Source organism: Myodes glareolus, chromosome 9 (genome assembly GCF_982192425.1).
Source record: "Myodes glareolus chromosome 9, mMyoGla1.1, whole genome shotgun sequence".
In the NCBI taxonomy this organism is placed as follows: Eukaryota; Metazoa; Chordata; class Mammalia; order Rodentia; family Cricetidae; genus Myodes; species Myodes glareolus.
The window spans coordinates 21,573,459-21,598,076 of record NC_142034.1 but is presented as its reverse complement, the minus strand read 5'-3'; the positions used below and the strand labels follow the sequence as shown (position 1 = coordinate 21,598,076).

Genomic DNA, 24,618 nt, shown 5'->3' with positions numbered 1-24,618 from the left:
CTGGTGTGTTCTGGATTTATTGTTTAGCCATCCCATCCCAGGACACACACGAATCCACTTCAGCGGCTTTTGTTTTCTGTTCTGTCTTTATGCCTAGGACAGGGCACCAAATAGATACTTACCTAATGAAAGCAATGCTGTGTAACCGACACAGCGAGATGCTGTCTCAAAACAAACAAAAAATGTAACAGTGCCAAATGTAAGAGTGACACTTCCCCAACCTTAGACTCCTTTAGACTCCCATCTCTGAAATCCAGTGTGAACTCCTCCTACAAGAAGCTCGATTCCTTAACAGATTCGTTACTTTATAAGGCCAGATTTCTGGACCACAGCACAATACAGGTCTTCCGGTCTCCTCTTCTCCTGTCTGTCAGCTCCTGCCTCGTTCAGGGCCTTGCTTTGTAACTCAGGCTGATTTCGAACTTGCAGCGATCCATCTGGATCAAAGCTGGGATCGCAGATCAACGCTCGACTCTTTAAGAATCTTGAGGCTGGGTTGCTCTCCGTTTTGCGATCTCCGTGGATGATTTACCTGAGATGTTTTCTGTTGACTATCTGGCTTCACTTCCACACTCTCGACTACCAGCTCGACTTTCTAGCCCTCATGATTTTCCAGCCCTCATTAACTTCGCCGGGTATCCTCACCCCTAGGTCTCCCTTTTCCCTGGTCAGAGATTGCCTACCGCAGCGTTACTGATCTAACACGCTGAGATCGCTCTCTTGCCTCTCCCTGCAAACCCGAGAGTCCTAGGAAGCCACGAGACCCGCCCCCAAGTGTTCCAAAACACTCTGAAGCCCAATTTCCCTTGTGTGGAATGGGATGTGGTAGAACTGACTAGCAGCTTCTCTGGGAACCCTGGCCCGGAGCAAGCACAGCAACGCGATCCCACTCTTCCCCGACTCTAGCATTGAGAAGGGACGCCGGGAGGGGTCCTGGCTTTGTCACGGTCTCCTAGCAAGCTAAGGGAAGCAAAGGTCAATAGGAATCCGCAAAACAGGCTTTGCAGCTCGCCTGCCCGCTTTCTGCCAGTCCAAGAGAATCCGGTGCCAGCGTTTCGCGCAACCCCAAGCCTCTGCGCCCAGCCCCGCCCCGACGCGCCCCTCCCCAGAGGTCTTCTCGAGAATTCTGCCACAACCTCGGAGTTGCACCATTTGACTGCTTCGAGTTCCCGTAGCTACGCTCTCTGAGGTCTGAGGGTAGTGCTTCCGGGCCGCAGCCTAGGACGCCTCCGCGGCGGTGTAAGTAGATGCAGAATACCAAGAACTCAGTGAGTAGGGAAGCGGCCCGAGCCACAGCGTCCCCTCTGGTTCCCGTCTTCGAGTCTTTGCAGATGCCGGTTCAATTTAACCAGAGGGGCTAGGATTCCTAAAGCCCCAGCCCCCATGACTCAGGGGTTCCCGGCCGGTTCCCCCTGCCAGGATTCCAGTTTCTATCAGCGAACGGTCCCCTGCCCTGCTCCCGGTCCCTCCTGCATCTGAGTTCTCCTGCAGCCCTCGTCCTCAGCCTAGCTAGTCACTCTCGCTTGTCTCCCTGACTGTCTGCAGGCCGGGGCAGCATGGCCGTATTCCGCTCTGGCCTCCTGGTGCTGACAACGCCGCTGGCCACCCTGGCCCCACGCCTGCCTCCCATTCTAACCTCGGCGGCCCGCCTGGTCAATCACACTCTCTATGTGCACCTGCAACCGGGCATGGACCTGGGGGGCCCCGCCCAGCCCCAGGCCAGCCCTGTGCAGGCCACTTTTGAAGTTCTGGATTTCATCACGCATCTCTACAGCGGCGCCGACCTGCTCAGGCACCTGGACGTCAGAATTCTACTGACCAATATCCAGACCAAGAGCACTTTCCTCCCTGTTCTGCCCTCAGTCCAGAATCTGGCCCACCCTCCAGAAGTAGTACTTACAGACTTCCAGACCTTGGATGGGAGCCAGTACAACCCTGTTAAACAACAGCTAGAGCGCTATGCCACCAGCTGTTACAGCTGTTGTTCGCAGTTGTCTTCTGTCTTGCTGTACCCGGATTATGGAACTGGAGAGCTGCCTGTGGAGTCCCTGAATGCCCCCTTACCCTCCTCCACCATAAGGCCAGCTTCCCCGGTTGCCAGATCGCCAAAGCAGCCTGTGCGTGGCTACCGCCGTGGGGCCGTGGGTGGCACTTTTGACCGCTTGCACAATGCCCACAAAGTGTTGCTCAGTGTTGCATGTGTACTGGCCCAGGAGCGGCTTGTGGTGGGAGTAGCAGACAAAGATCTGCTGAAGAGTGAGTGAGAGGGACGAGGGACCCCGGAATAGGGCAATGGAGGACACCCGTTAAATTTTCTTGGCTCCCCCCATGCCAAGATCAGGGAGGGGAAGGGCCACCTCTCACCTTTCCAAAATGCCACAATGCCTGACACTGTTATTGCTATGGGACTTTTGATGAATACATGTGGCATCCTTAGTGTGTGGTTCAGTCATCTTTACTGAAGTCAGAACTTCCCAAATGAGAACCAAGGAATTTGCCCCTTATGGTACTCCTAGTGATCAGCTCTGAAACACTGAAAATACATGTTTGGGAGATGAGTTTAGGCGATCTAGCAGTGCCACGGACAGCGAGGGGGACGCCAGGAATGGGTAGCTCTTGGAATTCCCCACTTAGCTGATGCCTACTGGTACTGCTTCTCAGTAGTCATTTCTTGGTGGCCCGTTTTCTGGGTACACGCCAGCCCTTGCAGTGTCTGTGCTGCTTGTTTGTTTCCTCCCCTTTGTCCCCCTCCCCCCAAAACTTCCAGTTTCACCCTTTCTTGCTGCCACCGCTTGGGGAGAGTTCAGTGCCTAGGGGCATTCTTCCCCAAGTGTGCCTGTGTATCTGTCTGCCTCAGTGGGACGATCTCACTGTTGCTCTTGGCTCCTTCTCCAGGCAAGTTGCTCCCTGAGCTGCTGCAGCCTTATGCAGAGCGTGTGGACCATCTGAGTGAGTTCCTGGTGGACGTCAAGCCCTCCCTGACTTTTGATATCGTCCCCCTGCTGGACCCCTATGGGCCTGCTGGGTCTGACCCCACCTTGGAGTTCCTGGTGGTCAGCGAGGAGACCTACCGTGGGGGGATGGCCGTCAACCGCTTCCGCCTTGAGAATGTAACCCCTGAAGGAGACTGGCAGAGGGAATGGGACGGGAAGGCCTGTTGGAAGTACTGTGGCCCCAGGGCCGGGAAGGGAGGGTTCGGGGTGGAGGAAGCTGAAGGATCTTGCCTGTGGAGGTGGAGGAGGAGAGGGCAGCCGGGGCTTCCAGAGTCACCCTCTTTTCTCTTACTCCCCCCCTCAGGGCAAGGAGGAACTTGCCTTATACCAGATCCAGCTGCTGAAGGACCAAAGTCATAGTGAAAATGAAGAGGATAAGGTCAGCTCTTCCAGCTTCCGGCAGCGGATTCTAGGAAACCTGCTTCGGGCTCCAAATGTAAGTCTGCCTTCCCTTCCTCCTCACCGAATATGCATGTTGGAAAGGCTGGAGCGTAGAAACAGGCCGTCCACGGGAAGTGGGAGCCTGAACTCCCTGATAACTGAGGTTTCCGCTTACCTGTCTGCAGCAGAGGCCCGAGATCCCGTCAGGGCTCTATGTGCTCGGGCTGACGGGCATCAGCGGTGCTGGGAAAAGCTCAGTAGCCCAGCGGTTGAAGAACCTGGGTGCATATATCATTGACAGTGACCATCTGGGCCATCGGGCCTATGCTCCTGGGGGCCCTGCCTACCAACCTGTGGTGGAGGCCTTTGGAACAGGTACTAGCTGTGGAGGGGTGGAGGTAGACGAAGGTGAGAAGACGGGCTGGCCTCTGTACTTAGCCTTCTTTCTCTGTCACCCAGATATTCTCCATAAAGATGGCACCATCAATAGGAAGGTCCTGGGCAGCCGGGTGTTTGGCAACAAGGTAAACGCGCACCCCTCTTCAAGAGCTCTTCAGCTTCTGCCAACGGGCGGAACCCCTGGACCCCCAAGTCGGGTACAGGAAATCTGTTTCTGCTCCCAGCCCCCACCTCCTCAGGGATGCTAACCTCTGCCCGCTCTCTGTCCCCCTCCCCAGAAGCAGATGAAGATCCTCACAGATATTGTGTGGCCAGTTATCGCGAAGCTGGCTCGAGAGGAGATGGATTTGGCTGTGGCTAAGGGTGAGTGGGTGGGATGACGGTAGCGGCCAGAGTGGGGAAGTTAGGTGGCATCTTTCTTGGCCCCAGGTGGACCAAAGCTACTGAGGATTGCTGACAGGTAGCACGTGACAAGGTGCTGCTCGCAGTGACTAGGGCTTCCCCACAGGAAAGACAGTGTGTGTGATTGATGCTGCTATGCTGCTGGAAGCCGGCTGGCAGAATATGGTACACGAGGTGTGGACCATTGTCATCCCCGAGACTGAGGTATTTGGACCCCACTCTACCCCGTCTGAGCTCTCTGCAGGTAGTCTCCTGCTGTGATCCAGTAGACTGAGCTGGGGTACTTCCTGATCGGTGTGTCCTCCGTGCCCAGGCTGTACGACGCATTGTAGAGAGGGATGGACTGAGCGAAGCAGCTGCTCAAAGCCGGCTACAGAGCCAGATGAGTGGGCAGCAGCTGGTGGAGCAAAGCCATGTGGTTCTGAGCACCTTGTGGGACCCACGTGTTACACAGCAACAGGTTGGTACAAAGGGAAGTAGTGGGGAGGAGGGAAGGTCCAGTGGTCGTCCCCCCCTGACCCCGTCTTTTCTTCTACCATTCTGGTACCAAAGGTGGAAAAAGCCTGGACTCTTCTACAGAAGCGCCTCCTTAAGACCCATCAGACCAAGAACTGACAGCGAATGTTCTGTGGCGTCAAACTGCCCCGCTCCCCCCCCTCCCCCAGCTAACAAATCCAGTGGTGAGGAGGAGTGGGGGCCTCCATGTTCCCCCTATGGCAGGCCTAAGAGGCTTCTAGCTGAGCTGTGCAGGACACAGAGAGAAGCCCGGAAATCTGCCTAGATGCTGGAATTTGGCCGGCAGGACAGCTAAATGGAGGAATAGACCCCTCTAGGGTTCTGCTCCCTTTCCAGTGGCGGATGTGTGATGTCTGCCCACTGTTGATGGGTCACGCTGAAACACTGGACCCAGTCACCGAATTAAAGATGTTTCCAGTGCTGCCTGTGTGATTTCTCCTTCCTGCTGCAGTGCCTCTAGGTATCTTTGGATCTTTAAGCTCCAAATTCAGGGGCAAGGCCTGAGCTGGAAGCCAGGGATTGCTGTGGTTAAGTGCAGCCTATCAGTGACTAGCGATGTGCTTTTGAGTATGTTAGACTTTTCTACTGCTCTGCCAATAAGCCTAACTTCAAAGGCTCTTTACAAGGTTTAATTGCACAAGCGCTGCATCAGACACCAGCCGGGTGTTGGGTGGCTTTGTGCTCCCATTGGATCAGATCATGTGACATAGGGGAAGTTCTTGACCCCAGCTGTGGTTGCCAGCCTGATCAGCTGTGCGCGTGCGTACGTGATGTCTCACTGTTTAGACGCTTTTTTTGTGAGCAGTGCTGGGGCTCTCACGGGTTCCACCCCCAAACTAGTACACTTCTAGCTCTTTTTTTTTAAAATATTTATTCATTTATTATGCATACAATATCTGCCTACATGTGTGCCTGCAGGCCAGAGAGGGCACCAGATCTCATTGCAGATGGTTGTGAGCCACCATATGGTTGCTGGGAATTGAACTCAGGACCTTTGGAAGAGCAGGCAATGCTCTTAACCACTGAGTCATCTCTCCAGCCCCCCACTTCTAGCTCTTTTAACAATCTTTTTGAGAAGAGCTTCATTGAACAGAGAATTGCCTCCATTCTAGATTCTCCTTTGGAGCAAGCAGGACCCACGAGGGCTGACACTGCCTGCATTAATAACGCGAATTTGGTCAGGTGTAGCCACCGTCAGCAGGCGTTTAATTACTAGAGCCGCGCAAGCGCTGCGCTTTCGTCCTGCCCATGCCCACAGTAGCAGATTGGTGGGCTGAATCACGTGATCGAGCCTCGCCTCTTCCTGGAGGCTGGGGGCCAGTCCGCAGGCTCGTTTCCGGTTCGGTAGGTCCACGATGACGGAGCCGGGCGCCTCTCCGGAGGACCCCTGGGTCAAGGCAAGCTCCGCGGACGCGCACGCCGGCGAGGGGAGGGCGGGTCGGGCTCGTGCACGTAGGGGGTCCGGAAGACGCGGGGCTCCCCAGCTATCCCCAGAGTCTCCCCTGCTGTCCGGGCCCCGGGGCTGCAGAGAAGACAGCTCTCACCCGGCGTATGCCAAGGTGGGGAGACAAATGAGGCGTGTGTGCGGGAACAAGGGGAACATGCCTGGGAGGTGGGGCGGGGACGGCAGGGGTCATACAGAGGGGGCGGCGCCCCTGCGGCCTAGCCAGGCTTGCCTTTGGGAGAACCATTCAGCGGTCCCCGCATCCGTGGTACGTGCATCCGCGGATTGCGCGTGCCTTTTCCTAGAGGCAAAGGTCTGACGGGCTTCTCCGTTGCTTGATGCTGCAGGTCGAGTATGCCTACAGTGACAACAGCCTGGACCCTGGTGAGTGTCTTCTCCACCGTCTTCGCGGCAGGAATGACCTGTTTCAACTCTGTAGATCTTTGTGGTCTTGCCAGCCACACCTGAGCACAGTCCACTGTCACTGCGCCAAGGCCCTGGATTGAGAAGTGAGGGAGGAGCTGGAGGATAAGCAGGAAGCAACCATGGGTCACACCTGGTTTCTCTGCTCTAGATCGGGAAATGATGGAAACAGTGACAGCTGGGCATGTTCACTGCATCCAGATGCCCTTTGTGAGCCAGAAATTAGTTCTATGGGCAGTGTTGACACTAGAGACAGGAGCATTGCAGCATGAAATGGGTGGCCGACTTTGGAGTTGGTGGGGAGAAGTCAGCATTTGAAGCCATTGTGCCCATAGGTGACTGAGGGCCTAGTCATGTTTCCCACTTCTTAGTGATTGAGGCCTCTTTTTTCCAGGGCTTTTTGTAGAAAACGCCCACAAGGGGAGTGTAGTGTCCAGAGCTAATAGCATCGGTTCCACCAGTGCCTCTTCCGTCCCCAACACAGGTAGGCAGCAACACACTCCGCACACACACCCGGGGAACCGCAGCTATGCCACCGTCTTAGTATTCTTCCTAATAGGGAGCGCCATGGTCCACGTGGGGCGGCTGGATCTGTGCCGAGCCGAGCTTCACTGTCGTTCACCTCATCTAAGATACTAGGTTCTTTCCATTTTCCATCGCTGGGCACCAGGTTCTTAAACTAGGGGTAGGTGGGCTTACTGGACTCAGTGAACCGTGAGTGACCTTTCCCTGCCTCCATCTGAGCGTAGATGATGAGGACAGTGACTATCAGCAAGAGTCCTACAAGGAGTCCTACAAAGACCGGAGGCGGCGTGCACACACTCAAGCAGAGCAGAAGAGGAGGGATGCTATCAAGGTGACTAGGGGCAAGGGAAGCCCCTTCCTGTATTCCAGGAAGCAAGGGAGGGCTCTGCATGGTTCTTAATTCACCCTGCCCTAAGCTTAGTCCCAGCAGTCTGCAGGGCTAGTCCGGTGCCCCTACCCCCTCCTTCTGGCCCTCTATGCTTTGAGTTTCTGAACATGGAACTGGTATCAAGTGTGTGCTAGTCTGTCTTGTTCCTGAGTTAAGAAACCCATCTCACTGCCGTTTCCACAGAGAGGCTACGATGATCTTCAGACCATCGTCCCTACTTGCCAGCAGCAGGACTTCTCCATTGGCTCCCAGAAACTCAGCAAAGCCATCGTTCTACAGAAGAGTATGACCAGGGTGACAGGGCAGGGGTAGTAGTAGTGACCGGGAGTGGCTGGTACCTGGTCTGACCCAGGTGTGGTGGCTGCACTGGGCAAGCTGACTTCTAGGGGAAGGGGAAACAAAATGAACCATCTTCCTGATCAGACTTCCTCTCTGTTCCCAACCCTCTCTTGACCCCCACTCCAGCCATCGACTACATCCAGTTTTTACACAAGGAGAAGAAAAAGCAGGAGGAGGAAGTATCCACACTGCGCAAGGATGTCACAGCCCTGAAGATAATGAAAGTGTAAGAAGGGTGTGGAAGTGAGGGGCGTGCAAGTCAACCCCAGTGTAAGAAGGGTGTGGAAGTGAGGGGCGTGCAAGTCAACCCCAGTGCACTTTCTCTCGTTTAAAGGCTGTATCGGAGAATGCATGTAGGCAATGCTGATTCAAGGTAGTCGCTGTAAGGCAGGGCTGTCTGTCCCCATCAGCCTTTTACATAGAGCAGACGTACAGGAAATAAACACCGGTCAGGGGCCCGGTAGCAGTGGGGCACGCGTGGATGGATCTGAGTTCAAGGCCAACCTGGTCTACACAGTAAGCTTTAGGACAACCAGAGCTATACAGAGAAACCCTGTCTCAAAAAAACAAAAAAGAAAAACACTTGTAGGTTGCAGGGAGTCACATTTCTGACTTAGTAGTGTTTAGCTGTTGAATGCATCCCCGAAGGGCTCCATGAATCCTCTTCTGGGGCGACCACTGGGCTATCTCACCGTGCTTCTCAGGTTGGTGGAGCTGCTGTAGCACCTCAGCTCTGCTTGCTTGCCTGCTTCCAGGAACTATGAGCAGATTGTGAAGGCACATCAAGACAACCCTCACGAGGGGGAGGACCAGGTCTCTGACCAGGTCAAGTTCAACGTGTTCCAAGGCATCATGGACTCCCTATTCCAGTCTTTCAATGCCTCTATCTCTGTGGCCAGCTTCCAGGAGCTGTCAGCTTGTGTCTTCAGCTGGATTGAGGAACACTGTGAGCCACAGGTATGTGGCAGCAGGGGTCATGGGGTCTGAGGCTCTCTTATTACCTCCAAGGCAAAGGGATCCAAACCACTAGAAAAGCAGTGTGGTTGTCTACAAAGTTTAGTATTCTGTTTCTCCTTGCTACCTAACCCAGTGAAGGTCTCATCTGGCAACCATAATGTGAGCACTCAGTGCCAGGTCCAGCTTTGGCCCACGTCATTGGTGACTTATTAGCCACTCTACTCCTTGGCTGTCCTGTATGGAAGCCAGCAGCAGTTACTGGAGGTTTCTAGAACCATGAAACACAGATTATGGGACGCCCTCACCCCCCTATAGTCTCAGGACTTTTATTGTGCCATCTTCTGTCAAGGCCTGTTTTTCTTCTCAGATTTCTCCCTTTTACGTTTCTCAACACTTTGATTGTGAAGTACTTTAAAGACTGTACCAGTGAATACCCACATATGCCACATCAGTTATACTGATGGCATACTCATCTGTCTCCATGTTTGTTTCAGGAGTATTTGAAAATTAAAAGTAGACAACATTCCATTTCAGGGAAAAGACAAAACACATTTTATGTACATGTGTGTTTTGTTTGCATGTATGTGTGCATCATATGTGTGTGCCAGAGGCCAAAAGAGGGCACTGGATCCCCTGCAATTGGAGTTGCAGGTGGTTGTGAGTCACCATTTGGGTGCTGGGAACAAGGCCTGGGTCTTCTACAAGAGCAGCAAGCACTCTTAACCAGTGAGACATCTTCCCCTCCCCATAGCACATATGGAGAGGGTGGAGGACAACTTTTTAGTCAGATCTTTCCTTTCACTTTTATGTGGGTCCCAGGGAGATGGAACTCGGTTCACCAGGCTTGCATGGCTAGAGGCTTTACTGACTTGAGCCATCTCCCCAGCCCTCCTTTGCTTCCATACTCCACCAAGCTGTATGTCCGGCCCTTAGGTGACTAGTTGAAATGCCCCGTTCAAGAGCACACTTGGTCTAGGCAGGCATCTTACAGGTCTGCACTGTCACCTGACCGTTCTTTCCTAGACTCTACGAGAAATTGTGATTGGTGTCCTACATCAGTTGAAGAACCAACTCTACTGATGGCTCCTGGAAACCTGCAGGGCAGAGGTCTTTGGTCTGTTTGGCTGTGGAACTGCTGGGCCTATGAGACTGGACTGCAACACCTCACACCGGTCAGCTGGTTTCTACTTGGTGTTTGGTTTGCCCAGCCCCACTTCAGTGAGGCTGTTCTGTGAAGGCCTCTCATTAATTTATTATATTGCCCAGTGTTGGACCCACCCAACTTTCCCCTTCCCAGGAAAAGTGTCTAGGACAAGAGTCTGTTCAGGGACCCTTACAGAAGCCCTGGCCCCTTAGCCCTTTTTCTAGCCGTTGGGTTTATGCTCACAATCTCTATATAGAATTTGGAAATTGTTTGCCTCTGCTTGGTCTCTTGGGCAACACTTGGCTCAAGTTGGAGTATTTTGGCAGTTTTTGACTTGGAAAAAAGAAGAGTCTCGTGGCCACGAAGGGTGAAAGGCCACCTTGTGCCTAGGCTAGTGCTGTGTGGTTAGCACTGAGCAAAGCCAGGGCTTTCTAGCCAGCTCAGGGTAGGGCTCCTAGGGCCCTGCTGTCCCCTCATGTTCAGCCACCTGTGGGTGCTAGAGAAAGCAATGTCCTAACAGCTCTCGCCCTGTCTTCCCAAAGGCAGACATCTCACAGCATAACATTTGAATTTATTTTCTAAATACCAACAGTGTGCGTTTGTTATAGTTTCCCCAAATTTCCAGTGGCCCTCCAGAGCACCCCAGCCATCTCTGTGTACTGTGTCTGCGTAGCCACCAGCACCAGTGTGTTGCCTCCATTCCTCCTAGGACTTGGGGGATAGCTACAGAAGACACTCGGGTCGTCGGGGGGTAGGCCTGGCTAATGCCTTAGGTTTTCATACATCCAACATTTGAGAACCCTTTCTGTACCTTTCTCCCCAGTGTTCCCTGTTGCCTTCCCCAGGTTTGATATCTGGGAGGTTTGATAATCCAGAGGAAATTAAGTATTTTTATATCAAATTATATTACAATAAATATTCTAGATAATTTCCCTTAGGATTGTTCTTCCTTGCTGAGGCCTCTGTAATACGACAACAAAATGGACACAAGCATCTCTTCCTGATTATCAGCTGTGTACTTCCCTCCCTACCACTCGAAGGTGGAGCGCAGCAAAAATAAGGCCACCCCAAACAAGGCAGCCAGCCTGGGACATCCACTCCCAGACTCCACCAAGGGCCCCTCAGGGGTCTGGGAGCGTGACATTATGATCTTCATCTGTCTCTATCCCGACTTCCTCCTGTGGGGTAAGGAAAGGAGTGAAGGAGTCCTCTGGGTAAAGATCCCAGGGGAGCAAAAGCAAGCGTCACTTACAAAAAACTGTTTCTTGCTCTTGGGGTATCCTTCAAGGATTGCATCACACAGCTCGGTGGTCTGACAAGGAAGAAAGCCCCTTTCAGGTGGGCAGAAGCAGTACAAGGCGCTGCCTGCTGCTGCTGGATCATTTTGCACAGAAACGTCCCTGGTGATCGTCACTTCCCAGCACCTCCGAAGCCACCCTTGGTGTTCTCACTCACCATTCTCTTCCGCTTCCTCCACTCTTTACAATACTTCTGTCTGTCTTTGTACACCTGCAAGGAAGAACCAAGGGCGTCTGTGCACCTCATGTTCACTCCAGACCGGCACAGGCAGCCTCCAGCCTCCCCGCTCACCTGCTCTTTCTCTTCTGGAGTGATATGGTTGGTGGCTGCTTTGATGTTCTTCAGCCTCTCTGTATAATGAGCACATTCATTCTTTAACTCCTGGATCTCTTTCTGCATCTCAGGAGTGGTCAGCGCATTTGTTAATTCCTTCAGCTCTGAAACCACATACCCCCAGTGTTACCAGGGACGTGCGAGGAATGGATTCTGTCTTGCTCAGCAGGTGCTTCCCAGAGGTGGGAGGTCAGCTTCCATCTTGCTCTGGGACCTCTCCAGAATAGGACCCCACATTCTGGAAAAGCTCAAGAAAAAAGCTTACAGCATAGTTTTCTATTTCTCTTTCCTTCTCCATCTAAAAGTAACAGTGGCATATAAAGTTGAGCAGACTGATGCACAGGTAATTAAAGAAGTGGGAATAAAATGCGGCATGCTCATACTGCGGCAGGGAAACCAAGTGGCTTGTCTTGCCCTTTTGTACACAAAAGCCTTAAGTAATAGCGTAGGCACCTGGTAAAGGGGTCCTAGCTGCAATAAGATGCTGCAGATAAGAAACCATTGTTAGCAATTTGTGACACCCAAACCGTGGTATCCTGGAAGGGGTTCCGGTCTTACCAGCCTCCATGTGGCGGCAGCTTTGCAGTAAGCTCTGCACCTTGGCAGTGAGGGCCGCAATTTTGGCATCCAGGCTGTGGAGGTCAGCATCACTCACTGTGTCAAACTGGTCCTGCCAGCCAAGAGGAGAAATACAAGTGAGTTCATGTGAGGCACAAAGATAAACAAAAGGTGAAATGCAATGCCTGTCCTCAGGAGCCTTGAGGTTGGATCTTAAAGAGTAATGAAGACAGAAATGTACTGGCGGGTGTGTTGGCCCACACCTTTAATCCCAGTACTAGGGAGTCACCGAAGGTGAATCTGAGTTTGAGGCCAGCCTGGAGTTCCAGGACAGCCAAGGCTACGTCGTAGAGAGACCATGTCTCAAAAGAAAAACAACATGAGAAATATATTTTCATTTAGCAATAAAACCTCTCATCATCTAAAAGAATGAAGCAGCATGCCTTCTGAAGTGGAGGAACAGATTTCCAGTGGAAGAGGCTAAGTGGGTCCTGTGTAAGGACGGGCTCCTTCCCTAGGAGGTATTGCGAGAAGAGGGCCGCTGGGGATCAGCAAGAGCCTCCTCAGCTGATGCGGGGAGTAGCCAGAAAAGGCTGGGCGTGCCAGACCAAGTAGTGTGGATGGTATACTCTGGCAAGGTGAGTCTGAAGAACAGGAGCCATTGCTCAAACCTCACATGTAAAATAAAATTGTGCAGCCATGTCTGTTTGCATCATCTATGGCTACTTCTGTTTTACAGTGGCAGGGTTGAGTAGTGAGAACAAATGCCTCAGAAAGTCTAAAACTACATCCACGCCCCTCAGCCATTTTACCAGCCAAATTTGTGTTTAGATAGATCATTCTGGCTACAATATCCAGAGGATCTGATAGAGAGCCGTGGTTAGATTCAATAAAGAAAACCTTGAGGGCTGGAGAGATGGCTCAGAGGTTAAGAGCACTGACTGCTCTTTCAGAGGACCCGGGTTCAATTCCCAGCAACCACATGGTGGCTCAGTCATCTATAATGAGATCTGGCGCCCTCTTCTGGCATGCAAGCATACATGGAAGGAATGTTGTATACATAATAAATAAATAAATCTTAAAAAAAAAAAAAAGAAAACCTTGAGCCACCCTGGTAAATAAACAAACACTTACAAACTCAGCACTCAGGAGGCCGAGGCAAGAAAGCAAGTCTGAGGCCAGCCTGGGCTACATAGTGAGACTCAGTCTCAACCCTTTGCCCTCCAAAAAAATGGATAGGTTGGGAGAATCAGATATAATTCATAAATGACCACACATGTCAAATATGCGAGGTAAATAAAAGAAACAAAGAATTGGGGAAAAGTGTTTCTCTTACAAAAGAATGCTAAAAAGCCAGTTTGGTGAGGGGCAGAGATTAAGCATTCTACTTCCGTCATATTGATACTGATGCTTAATATTTGAGAGGCATCCAGAGAGAAGTATAGGTGGGAGAATACAAATTTGATGTTTGTGGTAGTGGGCAGAGAAGAATAAAAAGCACTTGGTAGAGGGTGGGCTAGACTAAACAATAAGAGTTTCCAAGCGGAAAGAAGGCTGGGAGTAGTAACAAGCCAGCGTCTTCTGTGTTTTGTCGATACCTCAAATGAACACTGGCGATCACAGGCAGTGTACCCATGATTTAAGAATGCCTGAGGCCAGCCGGGAGGTGGTGGCGCACGTCTTTAATCCCTGCACTTGGGAGGCAGAGGAAGTCGAATCTCTGTGAGTTCGAGGCCAGCCTGGTCTGCAAAGTGAGTTCCAGGACAGCCAGGACTGTTACAGAGAAACCCTGTCTCGAAAAACCAAAATAAATAAGTTTTTAAAAAAACGAACGCCTGAAGCCTTTTATGGCACAGGTTAGGCTAATTTTATGAGGCGCCTCAACACTAACTAGTTAACGCTGGGAGTTGATTCGCTCAGCCAGGTTTTCGGGTGGGGGCTAATCTGCGGGAGTTCTCACCTGATCGGCAAAATAAATTTTCTGCTTGCCGTACGTCTTCTCTTTGATCTTGCTTTGCTGGGCCAGCTGATCCAGAGCCTTCACCACCGCCTGGCCGAGGGAAGGGTGGAGCAATGAGAGGGAGCATGGGCTCGGGAGATTCCTGCTGGTGACAGGGAAAAGGGGACCCACGCCTGAAAAGCGAGTTCAGCGGGGAGGGAACCCCTCAAAGGGGGTGGGGGTCTCACCGCCTTGCCCAGTCCATGTTCCTTCTGCAGGTTTCCGAACACGTCCTGCGCGCTGTAGGGCCGATTTTGTTCCTGCAGGTACCTCAGGATGATCCCGGGGGCTGCGGGAGACGAGGTGGGAGACCGAGTCACCTCTGACCCCCTCGCCCGCTCCCCTCCCGGGTCCCGCGGGCGCCGCCGTTACCTCCGGCCGCAGCCTCGGCCCGGTTTTTACTCATGGCCTTTTCCCGCCACCAAACTGAAGACAGCAATCTGGTTGGTTGCTCCGGGAGACAGCGCCTTCCGGTGAAGGAGGAAGGTCTTAACGCTGATTGGCTGCAGGAGAAGTCTTCCGGAAACGCGCCCCAATCTTCCGGTACCCGTAGCCGGCCCCCCCACCAGGCCCCAGGCGCGGTCTAGAAACTGAACCTAGGCCTTTGCGACAGGTCAGTGGTCGTCCTGGGCCTCCGCGCTGGCTGGACTGAGTGGCCCTTTCCATTTAAGCTGCCGTACGTGAGCAGCTCACTCGTGAGCCTGAACTTGGCCCAGGTGGTGGGAAGGGGAAGAAACTTCAGGGTCCCAGCTCCCGCGCCGCTCAGAGTTACAAGGTATACCCCCCGGGAGCGTGGGCGCCTGCCAGAGGGTGGCTAGGAAAAGGAGCACTAACAGCGCCCGTTTCCGTGTGTCGCGTGTAGGGGGCGCTCGACACCAGCGGTGGTTTGAACGCCCAAAAAGACGGTAGGGAGTAGAGGCTACAACTCAAGCCACAAGTCGCCAGTTAGCCCCTGCAGCAACACCTGACAGGTGCTTTCCATTCCTGACAACGGTGGTCAGTCCGGTGGAGCCTGAAATAAGTATTTCTAGTTTCTGAGGTCTGCTGAAGGTCAAAGAGCAGCTGTCCTTGCAGCTCAGAGTCCCGTGAAAAGGCACAGTATTAACTTTTCAAGCCTTCTGCTATGTAAAACTCAATTAGCCTTTGTTCAGAACATTTTTTTTTTGTCTCCTCTTATATAAGGGGCAGTGTTAAGAATGAAACCGGGCAATGGTGATGCACGCCTTTAATTCCAGCACAAGAGAGGCAGAGGCAGGTTTATCTCTGGAAGTTTGAGCCCAGCCTGGTCTACAAAGTGGACAGGATAGCCAGGGCTGTTAAACAGAAAAACCCTGTCTTGCGAAAGGAAAGAAAAAAAAGTATTAAAAATGATGGAAATAATGAGGCTGGAGAGATGGCTCAGCAGTTAAGAACACTTTTTTTGTTTTTTCGAGACAAGGTTTCTCTGTAGCTCTGGAGCTTGTCCTGGAACCCACTCTGTAGTCCAGGCTGGCCTCTGCCTCCCAAGTGCTGGGATTAAAGGTGTGTGCCACCATCTGGCACATTTGGTTTTCTTGGAGACAACCTGGTTTGGTTCCTAGCACTCAAGTAACTGCTAATTGTAACTCCATTTCCAAGAGATCTGACCCTACTCAAACCCCCCAGGCACCAGGCAAGTAGTGGTGTGAGTACATGCAGGCAGGCAAATGCTCATGTACATAAATAAATAAATCTAGAAAACAAAACAAAAACCAACGGGACAAGTGCCAGCAAGGGTGTTGTATTGATGTCTTGGTTGTAGGAGGGGAAATGCTTTCATGAGGGAGAAACAGGAAGGGGCAGGTGAGCCCGAGGCCTACCTGGGCGTCCCCTTCTGAGGTGGTCACGGCCCAAATGAGCTATTACCAGATTAGTAAGAGAAGACCTATCAAAGGAGTACACCACGCAATGGCAGTCTCTTAAAGATTGTTCTCATACAAGATTTATTCCCCAGAACCCACCCCCCACCCCAATTCACAGTGGAAGATTCGGGAGATTCAGAGCAGGATCCCACTGGTACAATAAAGACCTTCTGGATTTTGCTCTCCTTCCCTCTCTCTTCCTCTTGCCAACTCCCAAAGCATGAAGTTACACACATTCATGCAAACACGCAATATTCCACTCCTTTCCGTCACCTCCCATTTTCTCCAGAGAGCTCACCTGTAAGACAGCTGGCTCTAAGGAAAGAGATGTCCAGAGCATCTGAGAACCTTCAAAGTGGGGAATGCCATTACCCCTCCCTAACTTTCACACTCAATGACTATGAAACAGGCACCTAGCCATTGCCCTTCTCACTGTTAAGTATTTTCACTCCCTGGCCTCTCTACCTTGTCCATCAACCAAGAGCAAACGTGTTAGCACAACCCCCAACCTGCAGCACATGAAAATGGGCTCTGTCCAACGTCCCTCACCCAAATATGGGGGTGCTGGGGGAGTGGTCCCTGAGGATCAGCAAAGGGTTAATGCAAGAGGGAAAGAGGATAGAGAATTTGGCTTGAGCTCTGATTTGGGAGACAGAGAGAGGCAGTAGGCTGGCAAAGGTTTAGAACCAATGATCATTTACAGGGCTTTGTTTCACATGATTTGACCAGGGACTGCTAACACACACCCTTCAGAGCAGTCTCTGCTGGTTACCAACACATCCTTACTATCTGGGCTCACCCTCAAAGGAGTTAGGAAGCAGTATGGGAAGAAGAGCTGGTGGCTCCTCGGATGAATGCCACAGCCATTGTAAAGTGCTACTTTGCCACCTACCCCTTGCGGAATTATTGCTTCTCCAGAGGAGGAGCAGGGGAAGGAACTGGGACATAAAAATGGGTATGATATTGCTTTGCTCGCTGCTCAGATGGATGGTCAAATGGAGCCAGGGGTTAACAGCACCAAAGACAACCACACAGCTCCAAAAGATTCCATGAGACCTCATGACAGAGAGGCACTCACCAACCCTATCACCAGCTGATCCTATAGTTCAAGGTGACACAGAAAGGCTCAGCGCCACGTCACATTCACATTTCTTAAATTCTGCAAGCACTCTGCAGTGTTGAGGGTCAAAGTCATCAAGAAATGAAGATGGGCTCAGGGACAGGAAGTGGGCCTGCTCTGCAGAGCCAAAGGACAAACTTGCTTTGAAAACACAAATCAAATCATGATAAAAGACAAAAATGGAAACTCTTGTAGCTGCTGCCTGACTTGTGTGGCTTCTGTGAGGTGAGAAGAAGACATGGGCTCTTACATCAGTGAAGGCCCCTGAGCACCCAGACCTAAAAGCAAACAGCACTACCACCTCAATATTGATTCCCAAGGGGAATCACTACCCCTCCTTTCTTGTCTGCAGTACTGCCCTAATGGAGAGAAGTCTCCCTTGGGGCAGCATGTGCTCACTTCAGTGACTAAGCACAGAAATGGTGTCTAGCTGGCAGCAAGGTAATGAGTATGTTCTCTCAGCAGGCCTCTGCACCAGCCAGGCCACCCAGCACACAGATAAAATTCAGGGGACAAGACTGGGTTCTTCCCTTGCCCCGTCACAGTAAGTGGGGTGGGGAGAAAAAAACCCTACATCACAGTGACCCCCTCAAAGGAGTCTCTCCTCAGTGGCTCCTGGAACTGGCAGGGTCTAGCTGATTCAGCTCTGATTGGTCCAGAAGTTCAAAATCATCTCCCTCAGCATCAGTGTCTAGGTCTGAACTAGGAGCCTGGAGGAGGCCTCTTGTTGCTCTTCGGGGAGGTGGGCCAGAAGGGTCTGTCTGGGAGGCCCCTGACAAGGCCAGCTGGATCATGCCCTGGGAGACCAGGCTGGCAAGGTTGCTGGTAAGGTTAGATCCTCCAGGAAGGGACCCAAGCAGGAGCTCTGGCAGTGCAGCCTCATCCCGACTAGCAGGCAGGACCTGGGTATCCCCAGCCCCTGGTGGGGGGCGGTACATCACGCTGGGCATCCCAATGCTGGTGTCGTCTTCATCATCCAGACCAGCAGGATCCACATTAATGGAAGGGAAGTCTGGAAGATCTCTGGCAAATGATTCCTCAGGATCACTGTGACCATCTAGGTCTGAGAGAACACAGGTATATGAAAATGGTGGTTACTTGGCCCCTTGTGCTCCAGACCCCAAAAAACCAGGTTTTCCCCTACCCTGTACCTTTTTGTTTTGTTTTTCGAGACAGGGTTTCTCTGTGTAGCCCTAGCTGTCCTGAAACTCACTCTATAGACCAGGCTAGCCCTGAACTCAGAGCTCTGCCTTCCAGGTGCTGGGATTAAAGACTTGCCAGCACCACCCAGCTTTCCTCTTCTTCTTCTTTTTTTTTTTTTTTTTTGGTTTTTCAAGACAGGGTTTCTCAGTAACTATGGAGCCAGTCATTTTGTAGACCACGCTGGCCTCGAACTCACAGAGATCTGCCTGCCTCTGCCTCCCAAGTGCTGGGATTAAAGGTGCGCGTCACCACCATCCATCCGGCTTCCCTGTTCTTAAGATACAGCAAAACCTGTGGGACTGGTTAGCTTTTCATCATCACTCAGATGACCATTTGCCAATTAGATGACTAACTGCCACAGACCTGCGTGTCTTCCTCTACTGTGCCCATGAGGCCAGAGGCAAAGACTAATAATGGACTGGGGGCTTCAAGAAAAGCAGCAGTATCAGCGGTGCTATGCCACACCCTTGGGTGACTCTGCTACTTGAGCCACAACCCAGGAGAGGAGGGGCAACAGTAAGCCCCCGTCCAAGGAAGTTATAACACAAAAGTAAGAGTTACTATCAACTCAAGTCAAAGGTTCTCACCTTCCGAGCCTTCTGTGAGAGGTGTCTGGCCCCTTGACAGGTTAAATGTGCCGTTGTCTGTACAGGAGACCTCAGCATCAGAGTGCTCCGAATCTGTGATAGCCAATTCTCTGGCCACAGCAGAATCATCCAGCTTACAAAAAGAAAAGCAGCAACAAGTCAGAGATGATGCCGCCAGCAATCTGCTTTACTAATGCAAGCCCTAGAAGAGACCCAAGTCCACCAGTGAAATCAAAGAGAGATGGGAACTGCACCCACCATCTTGATGCCTGTTACGGTGCTTCCCTAAAGGAAACATTTTTTCTCATCAACCTTTTGAGCTCAGGCAATCCTGGGTAACCAGAAAAATATACTTATTAACCAAACCTCTAGGAGGACTGGCTGCTGAAACGTTTCTGTCAGCTCCAGGTTTTCCCCTGATGGAAAAGTATAAACCCAAGTGAACATGCTATTCACCAGGCTCAAACTGAGTTCTAAGGCCCCATACAATGCCAGGTTCTCTCCTCAGCACTGCTATTGAGAATAAGGGGAATCTAGGGTCTTTAAGGGTCCTTGATAGACTTAAAACCTGGTTACCATCTTAATGTGAGCTGCCAGACAGATAAAGAGGAATTAAGAAAATGGGCCCAGTGGAGCAGCTTCCACACAAGATACCTGAGGACAGAAAGCAGCAAGTTCCTCTTCGCTGTCACTGTGGTTGTCCAGGGCACGTTCTGGGTGTAGAGCTCTGCGGCGGACTATGTGGAAAGAGCAGAAGACCTGATGCCTTCAAAGGAAAAACTCCCTTTGAACTCCAAAAACACGACTACACAAGAAGAGATCCTCTAAATAAGGCTCTAAGTCTACACAGCAATGTCTGAAGGTAAGAATGCTGAGGCTAAGTAGTAACATGACATTACATCTCTCCTCCAACATCCCTCCTTCGTTCAAGCCCTACACATCTCTAGAGATTCTAGCTAGATGATAAACTACCAAACCACCCAGCAACTCTGAGGATTTGCCAGGGATAAGTGGGCACAGTCATAGGGAAGAGAAGGGAGGTGCTCACCTTGGTCAAATGAGGCTAAGGACTGAGATTTTTCAACTAGTTGGCCCAGATGAAGCTGGTGACCACATATGGGATTCTTTGAGGCCAAGGTTTAATGAAACACCCAAACTGATAACAGCAGAGAAAGGGCACACTGGTGCTACCTTTTGTGTCAGGCATCTATGGTGGCTGGTTTCAGTCCACTTTGGAAGACAGCTTTCAGTAATGGAAAGAGGCTAGCTTTAAAGTGCAAAAATCCTACATTAACATTTACTCAGTTCAAAACCACTTGAATCTCAAGTTTGATGCAAAGATTATTTAAAACTGTGTACGCAAGCAATCAATATGGCGCTCAGACTCTTGGAAGGTGTTTCATAATAGCAGATGGACTATGGACATTTTCAATGTCTTTCATTCAACTTGGAGCTTTTCTCAAACTGGTTTAAAATGGAGGCCTAAGGATTCTAAGTCAGAATTGGCAAGCCTGTCTAGGTTTCTCATAAAGAAAATATTACACTTCCTTACCACCTTGTATTCCTACCAACCACCCCCTACTTGTACTTGAAATTTTTAAAATTACTTTTATCTAGTTATTGTTTCTGTACACATGTGAAATAGTATACCTGTAGAAGTCAGAGCACAACACATTATGTGTGTGTGTGTGTCCTCCTTCCATCATGAAGGTCTTAGGGATTAGACTGAAGTCATCAGGCTTGGTGGCAAGCTGCTGAGCCATCTCATGAACCCTATTTCTTTCGCTTCTAAACACTTATCCAGTATGTGAGGCCTGGCTTCCCCTCTTTCTCAAACTGTCACGTAGAAGAAAGCCACCCCATGACACTTACATTGTCTTTCTCTCTGCTTGGACATCATGTAGCCACGGACACTGAAGTCCAGCCGCTGCAGAGCTGGCTTCAGCCGCACATAGGCGCGATCCCACAGCCGGTGATAGACAGCCAGAGGCCACATCATGACAGTGACAACTAAGGGTGGAAACAGTAGGAGAATGGAGACCGCACAAAGCAATCCTGCCTACCCTCTGCTACTGTGTTCTAACTCAGAGGGGCAGAGCAATTCTGCTTCTTTCTGCTCATCCCCTCCACTAACAATGCCTGTTATATACAGTTTTTGAGAACGGGAAGTCTGTAGCCTCCACAGGGTACAGGTCATGGCTATAAACAATATAATATGCCACAGACAGCACAGGGACAGAACCAGGAAGTGTGGACATATAAAACAAAATGGTGACAACCAGTGATTCTGAGATAAATAGTACATCTAGATGCCCATCGTGATGGCATACGGCCTTTAATTCTAGCACTTGGGAGGCAGAGGCAGGTGGATCTCTGTGAGTTCAAGGCTAACCTGCTCTACATGGTGAGTTCCAAGACACCCAGGGCTATGCAGAGAGTCCCTGTCTCTAAACAAACAAACAAACCCACAAAAATATAAACAAAATAAAATACCCAAAATTTCTTCCAGCCTCAAACAGTACATGTCAACAAAAAGTAACTACATTATAGAAATGTACTTCAGAGGAGTTGGAAAAGTCCTCCAGAGCGAGAACACAGAGAAGGAACTCAGAACTGTCTGGAAAACTCCATACAGAGCCAGTCCTTCAGGGTGGTACGCCATGTGCATTAGTGAACCCTCATCAATGTCTACACCTAGGTAAGACGGGCTGGAGATATACGTGAGTGGCACAACACTTGTCTGACATGTTGGGCTGGATCCCCAGTACTGCAAGCTCCCCAAAAGGAAAATGGAGTTTTCTTTATGTGGAGTACCAGTTCCATGTGAAAAGACATTTAAAGACACTAATCGTGTCCTGAGGATATGAAAAAGTCATTGTTGAAGAACTAAACTATTAATAGCACTCTTCCAAGACCAGTGGTCCTCAATCTCTGCGTTGCAATCCCTTGGGGTCAAATGATCCTCTCTCAGGAGTTACATATTAGATATCCTGCATATCAGATATTTACATTAGGAGTCACAACAGTTATGAAAATAACTTTATGGTTGGGGGTCACTACAACATGAAGAATTGTATTAAAGGGTTGCAGCATTAGGAAGATAAGAACCAACACCCTAGGCCCAAGGTTGACTGTGACTGGAAAGCTGAGCAGCGTACAACTTGTAGGGGGAAGTACATTTACACTTACGCATCAAGTAGGACAGCAGGAGCCCAGGGATGTAGCGGCCCAACATGGCCAAAAAGGTCAGTATCCCACAGCTCAGCAAGCAGAACTGGAGAAGCAAGAAGCAGTAGTAAGTTTCTGCCACCCAGCAAAGGACTGGGGTGGGGTGGGGATTAATAGAGATGTGACTAAAGGTTCTTTATGCTCTGAATCAAGCATGGACATGTCTAAACGACAGCTATGGTTACTCAAGTCCAGTGGGGACTCTCCTTGGGCAGTCAAGAGAACATTCCCTTCTACTCAAGCTTCTTTTACATGGCTAACTCCATACAGCTGACCTTTCATGCCAGGAAATTGCTTTGAGTAAGTTTGAGCCAAAAATTCTCTCAGAAACCGCATATTGGTGGTGGGTTTTTTTAAAGTAAGAAAGCAAAAATATAAAACCCTACAATTTATCATATTTAATATGACAGAGAATGCCCACAAGCAAGCTTTCCTTCCCTTCTTGAGACAAGAAAATGGCCTGCTCTGTGGGGCTGGAGATGTAGCTCAGTCATAGAGCTTGTCTAGCATGCAGAATGCCATAGATTCAATCCCCAGCACAGAAAGAAATTTAAAAAGAAAAAAAAAAAAGAAGAAAGAAAAGAAAATGGCTACTCCAAATGACAAGCACACCAAACATGGAGTCCTGCTCTTGCCTTTATTGTAATGGCCAGAAGGAACCCCTTCCTATAACTTCCCTTTGTTTCTACGGAACCTGAAGTCTCTTCTTGAATGAGGACACATCATGAAATAGGTTTCAACTTAACATGAGCTGAACCGATGGTCAGAGCTGAAAGTTAAAAGGGAGGTCTTACCTTGCCTGGGTTTTGCTTTTTGAAAAGCAAAAGATTCCTTATGAAAATGGTCCCACTAACCCAGACTTCAGCTACATGGTGGCAGAGCTCGGGGACGCTGAGCAAACGAGGGTGCACAAAGCCCCAACTACGGGAGAGAGAAGGGGGAGCTGTGAAAGGAGGCTGTTTAGGGTTCCCTACCTGCTGTGCAGGAAGCCAACGCTTCCCGGTTTAAACGGGCTGGGAACGGCTAGTCCCGTCCCAGGTGCTTTGGATGTGAAAGGTGTCTTTCTTCTTGGCTTACCAGGCTGAAACTTGAATTTGGGGACTAGGAAGACAAACTTGTTCTGACAACTCCACCCTATGAGCAAGTGGTTCAATCCACATGTATAAACCTGTCACTAGCTCCAAAGCCCTTTGTGCTTAGAACACCTTCTTCATCACACTTGGACCATTGCAACTCCATGTGACTGCAATCCAGGGACACAGAAAAAGCACGGTCTAACGGACTCCACTGCAGCCGAGAGGGAGGCAATGCGAGGGGGTAAAGCAAAACCAGAAACAATCACAGCAGAGGAAATTCCTTCTGTCAAACGTGGGGTGGATGGATTAAGGAATGAAAGCAGAGCTCTAAGACACACAGGGAGGAATCTTTAGCACTGCTTTGCTGGTGCCAGGAACCAATGTTTTCTGACCCAGAACTTAAAAATAGCCACAGGTCACAGAAAACACCAAATGATGCAGTATAAAAGCCAGGAAACAAATTAAATTAGTTCCCTCTGTGTTTTCACGCTGCAGCTTACTAGCACAGCTACTTCCCTGGCATGTCAGGTTGTAAGTCACTACTGCTCCTTCTCCAGAGAGTTCTCATACAATAAGGGTGAGAAGACACTGAATATTCTCAACCTGAACTTTGGGACTTGTGATTATTTCAGAATGAACTAGGCGCCTAATGCTGTGTCCAGAACGTGGGGCTAGGGACATGTAACCAGAACAATACAACAGAATCCATCAAAACAACAAAAAGAAGTAATTGGTATTCCATACCTCTCGTTGTCTAATGCGTCAGGTCTTGGCACTGCAACAATAAAACAAAACAAACACCAGTATTAGTTGGTAGACAAAACTAAACATGAAAATATTAGGTTGTCTCTTGGTCTGATCTGACTGTTCAAGTTTTAACATTTAAGAAAAAGTAAATTGCCGGGCGGTGGTGGCACGCGCTTTTAATCCCAGCACTCGGGAGGCAGAGGCAGGCAGATTTCTGTGAGTTCCGAGTCCAGCCTGGTCTACAGAATGAGTTCCAGGACAGGTTCCAGAGCTCCAGAGCAACCCTGTCTCGAAAAACCAAAAAAAAAAAAAAAAAGGGTAAATTATATTAATAGTCAATAAAAAAGAAACCCCATGTTATACTACCAGAGTTAGGAAGCTACAGACAATGGAATAATGGTTTATGTGCCTTAAAATGAGAAAATAAAGGATTTTCCATGGGGAAAGAGAGAAAGGGCACATATGTACCATTAGAGCTGTACTAACTACTTCAGCTTACAACAAAGGGGTATGAGAACACAGTCCCTCCATCCCTGAGTATGGTGGACTGCTCAAACACATCACCTGCCAAACTTCTAAGGCATGCATGTTGTAACTACTCCACCTCTAGAGATTTGCCTGTGATCTGAATAATGTAGTCTTTTGACATAGAGACACGAGACAGGCTGACTACTTGA

At 50.2% G+C, this 24,618-nt stretch overlaps 4 protein-coding genes across 12 annotated transcripts in view; 2 read left to right on the top strand and 2 right to left on the bottom strand.

Annotated features, from left to right (window-relative positions):
- Positions 1–1,096: 1,096 nt before the first annotated feature.
- Coasy (Coenzyme A synthase) lies at positions 1,097–5,112 on the top strand. Of its 3 annotated transcripts, none has more exons than XM_048450661.3 (10): positions 1,097–1,239; positions 1,546–2,256; positions 2,896–3,110; positions 3,298–3,429; positions 3,563–3,749; positions 3,834–3,898; positions 4,052–4,136; positions 4,282–4,379; positions 4,489–4,635; positions 4,728–5,112. In XM_048450661.3, exons 2-10 carry the CDS (start codon positions 1,557–1,559, stop codon positions 4,788–4,790), a joined length of 1,692 nt encoding a protein of 563 aa, XP_048306618.1. In that variant the 5' UTR covers positions 1,097–1,239; positions 1,546–1,556; the 3' UTR covers positions 4,791–5,112. The 3 variants fall into 3 exon arrangements, with proteins under 3 accessions (XP_048306618.1, XP_048306616.1, XP_085551931.1); XM_048450659.3 differs by having other exon boundaries at positions 3,560–3,749; XM_085695805.2 differs by lacking the exon at positions 1,546–2,256 and having other exon boundaries at positions 1,152–1,239; positions 3,560–3,749.
- Positions 5,113–5,952: 840 nt separating this feature from the next.
- On the top strand, positions 5,953–10,848 carry Mlx (MAX dimerization protein MLX). 4 transcript variants are annotated; one of them, XM_048450651.3, is made up of 8 exons: positions 5,955–6,088; positions 6,483–6,519; positions 6,953–7,042; positions 7,308–7,414; positions 7,655–7,754; positions 7,937–8,036; positions 8,566–8,767; positions 9,791–10,848. In XM_048450651.3, the coding sequence occupies exons 1-8, from the start codon at positions 6,047–6,049 to the stop codon at positions 9,845–9,847; spliced, it is 735 nt and encodes a 244-aa protein (XP_048306608.1). In that variant the 5' UTR covers positions 5,955–6,046; the 3' UTR covers positions 9,848–10,848. The 4 variants fall into 4 exon arrangements, with proteins under 4 accessions (XP_048306609.1, XP_048306608.1, XP_048306607.1 ...); XM_048450650.3 differs by having other exon boundaries at positions 6,032–6,250; XM_048450652.3 differs by lacking the exon at positions 6,953–7,042 and having other exon boundaries at positions 5,953–6,088.
- On the bottom strand, positions 10,463–14,635 carry Psmc3ip (PSMC3 interacting protein). 4 transcript variants are annotated; one of them, XM_048450658.3, is made up of 8 exons: positions 14,473–14,629; positions 14,289–14,389; positions 14,062–14,151; positions 12,102–12,213; positions 11,502–11,647; positions 11,367–11,420; positions 11,164–11,223; positions 10,463–11,089 (listed from the first exon to the last, which is right to left on the bottom strand). In XM_048450658.3, the coding sequence occupies exons 1-8, from the start codon at positions 14,504–14,506 to the stop codon at positions 11,033–11,035; spliced, it is 654 nt and encodes a 217-aa protein (XP_048306615.1). In that variant the 5' UTR covers positions 14,507–14,629; the 3' UTR covers positions 10,463–11,032. The 4 variants fall into 4 exon arrangements, with proteins under 4 accessions (XP_048306615.1, XP_085551934.1, XP_085551933.1 ...); XM_085695808.2 differs by having other exon boundaries at positions 11,367–11,647; positions 14,473–14,632; XM_085695807.2 differs by having other exon boundaries at positions 10,463–11,223; positions 11,367–11,647.
- A 1,208-nt stretch (positions 14,636–15,843) lies between these two features.
- Retreg3 (reticulophagy regulator family member 3) overlaps positions 15,844–24,618 on the bottom strand; it is a 27,384-nt gene continuing 18,609 nt past the window's right edge. Inside the window, exons 3-9 of the mRNA XM_048450649.3 lie at positions 23,939–23,969; positions 22,913–23,039; positions 22,080–22,164; positions 20,763–20,900; positions 19,545–19,627; positions 18,891–19,023; positions 15,844–18,163 (exon numbers count right to left, since the gene is read on the bottom strand). Of these exons, the coding sequence (XP_048306606.1) occupies positions 17,706–18,163; positions 18,891–19,023; positions 19,545–19,627; positions 20,763–20,900; positions 22,080–22,164; positions 22,913–23,039; positions 23,939–23,969 (1,055 nt within the window). The 3' untranslated portion in view covers positions 15,844–17,705. The remainder of the gene's footprint in view (positions 18,164–18,890; positions 19,024–19,544; positions 19,628–20,762; positions 20,901–22,079; positions 22,165–22,912; positions 23,040–23,938; positions 23,970–24,618) is intronic.